Source organism: Poecilia mexicana, unplaced genomic scaffold (assembly GCF_051168715.1).
Source record: "Poecilia mexicana isolate PSO_F unplaced genomic scaffold, ASM5116871v1 scaffold_3, whole genome shotgun sequence".
Classification (NCBI taxonomy): Eukaryota; Metazoa; Chordata; class Actinopteri; order Cyprinodontiformes; family Poeciliidae; genus Poecilia; species Poecilia mexicana.
In genome coordinates, this window is record NW_028263372.1 from 22,449,344 (window position 1) to 22,451,603 (window position 2,260).

Genomic DNA, 2,260 nt, shown 5'->3' on the forward strand with positions numbered 1-2,260 from the left:
ATGTCCGGCTCACCCAGTCCTCTGACCACCCATGTGCTGAACACAGCACTGGGGGTCCCAGGATCAAATGTGACCCTCAGACTTTACCAGCAAGACCCCTCAACCGATGTCTGGCACTTAATAACCACTGGGTAATGTTCTTTGAAAATGTTAAGCTGTGAAAAAAGCATTTGCCTCCTTTGACATATTTATCAGTTTTTACTTTTTAAAGGCTTCAGATTGTCTAAAATCTCAGGAAATCTGTAAAGGGGCAAATGCTTTTCTCACAATATCTCTAAGTTTGATCCCTTTCAAATTCCAAATTATACTAAAACTTTTTTTCTTTCTCAGCTCTTAAAATGTGTACTTCCTCAACAGGACAACGAACGATGATGGGCGATGTCCAGGACTGATCACACAGCAGCAGTTTAAATCTGGTGTGTACAAACTGCATTTTGAGACTGGTCAGTACTGGGCCAGGACGGGACAGACCTCCTTCTATCCCTACGTTGAGGTAAGAAAAGGCCAACGGTGATTTTTTTCATTCTAAGCTGCATTGCTGAATTATTTACATTGTTGTTGGTGACTTAGATTTTTAATTATTAAGCAAAAGGCAATCTATGCTCTTGAATAAAAAGCAACTGCACTTCTTGTCTTGTTTTCACCAGTCATCTAAAAGTCTCCTCCCTAAATATTCTAGAGTAGCATTTCACACTTTACATCTGGATTTTATAAGTAGAACACATCTGAAAAATGGAAAATTATCCACATTAAGTGTAAGACGAATGTCTTGGAGTCATTGATTCAAAACACCCCAGCAACCACAGTGCAATATGTTTAACTATGACAAGAACATTATTGTAATGGTATGCTCCTAATCTAAATTTACAACTAAAGAAGCAATTTGGATTAGAATTGAAATCTTGCGCAATCAAGAAAAGAAGCTGAAGTACTTTCTATTCAATTCAAGTCCTTGTTACATAATTATTACAAGAATGTGAGATTGTTTGTCTTTTCTATTGCTTTCTTTTATTTATTTATTTATTTTCTGCGTTTGTTCTTCAGATTGTTTTCACTATAACTGACCCGGAGCAAAAATATCATGTCCCTCTGCTTGTGAGTCGTTTCTCGTACAGCACCTACAGGGGGAGCTAGAGAGCAACAACAAGGAACCGCCCGAACCTTCCTTCACTTTTATCACTGGCTGACTCAGAACTACAGGGACTGCTGCATTTTGTAACTGAAATAACTAATACTGTTTTCAAAATGGGGCCTAAATAACTCAAGCGTCTCCATGAAAATGTGCTGTGAATAAATAACGAGTGAAGTATTTTTTTAAGGAACAATTTTTGTTCTGTCTGTATTGTGCTTTACATTGTACCCTATTGGCATAATATTGACATTAATTTAAAAGCTAAGCCCCATTAAAATGAAGTGGGGCAAGTGATCTTATGAAATGGTCATGTAACCTCAAATGATGAATTCTCATTTATTTTCACTTCTGTTAAAAATAAATTAGTTAAATGACAATATTGGGTAAATTGGTAAATAAAAAGTTAAGTAAAATACAGCTTTACAAATATATTAGAAATATAAAGCTGTAAAGCTGAAGAGAGTAACAATAAAAAAAAAGAAAAGAAGCATAATTGTTTTACAGTAAAATTATCTAAGTTGTTGAAACTGCACTGTATGGAGGGTCCCGCCTTTTAGCAACGTTAAACATGTCAAAAAAGGGCCAATACCTCCACATTATTTAGAAAGATTGTGTACAAGATGTTGACTGCACCTTTGGATGCGCACTATCAATAATATGAATAAGCTTATGTCCAGCAGGTATTTTTTTAGAAACAGGAAAAGCACGACCCTTCAAGCCAAAGTTTCAAACACCAATCTGTTTTGATCCAAAACCTTCAGGTGTCTGCTAGAAAGTTGAAGATGAAAGGTATATATTTTTTCAGCATCACAGTGAGTGCATGCATACATCCACATTAATAACTGCTGAGTTGAAATATATATTTTGGCCAAATCAGTGTCCAGAAATAAAACTTTGAAGTCAGTATTTGTATGTGTTTTCCTTGATTTTTTTTTTTTTAAGGTAAATTACATAGAATATTTGCAGGATGTAGAGGATGTCTTTTGTAGTTTGGTTCCAGTGGACTGGTTGCCTTTTTGGATGTGATGATATCCTAGCTTAGATACTTTACCTGTCGAGATCCAAATAATTTTTAGTACAGGCCATATTTTTAATTGTGTACTTACCTTTTAAGATCAGGTAAAGAGC

General features: G+C 35.4%; 1 protein-coding gene across 1 annotated transcript; it reads left to right on the top strand.

Moving 5' to 3' along the window:
- On the top strand, positions 1 to 2,036 carry LOC106924103 (5-hydroxyisourate hydrolase-like). The gene is made up of 3 exons (XM_014997635.2): positions 1 to 131; positions 358 to 493; positions 1,045 to 2,036. The coding sequence occupies exons 1-3, from the start codon at positions 1 to 3 to the stop codon at positions 1,132 to 1,134; spliced, it is 357 nt and encodes a 118-aa protein (XP_014853121.1). The 3' UTR covers positions 1,135 to 2,036.
- The last annotated feature ends 224 nt before the right edge of the window (positions 2,037 to 2,260 follow it).

Bases quoted from the DNA above. Each gene is read 5' to 3' on its own strand.
- LOC106924103 (XM_014997635.2), top strand. From the start codon at position 1: ATGTCCGGCTCACCCAGTCCTCTGACCACCCATGTGCTGAACACAGCA. The intron at 132-357 runs GTAATGTTCTTT...CTTCCTCAACAG, and splicing joins TGGCACTTAATAACCACTGG to GACAACGAACGATGATGGGC. The intron at 494-1,044 runs GTAAGAAAAGGC...TTTGTTCTTCAG, and splicing joins CCTTCTATCCCTACGTTGAG to ATTGTTTTCACTATAACTGA.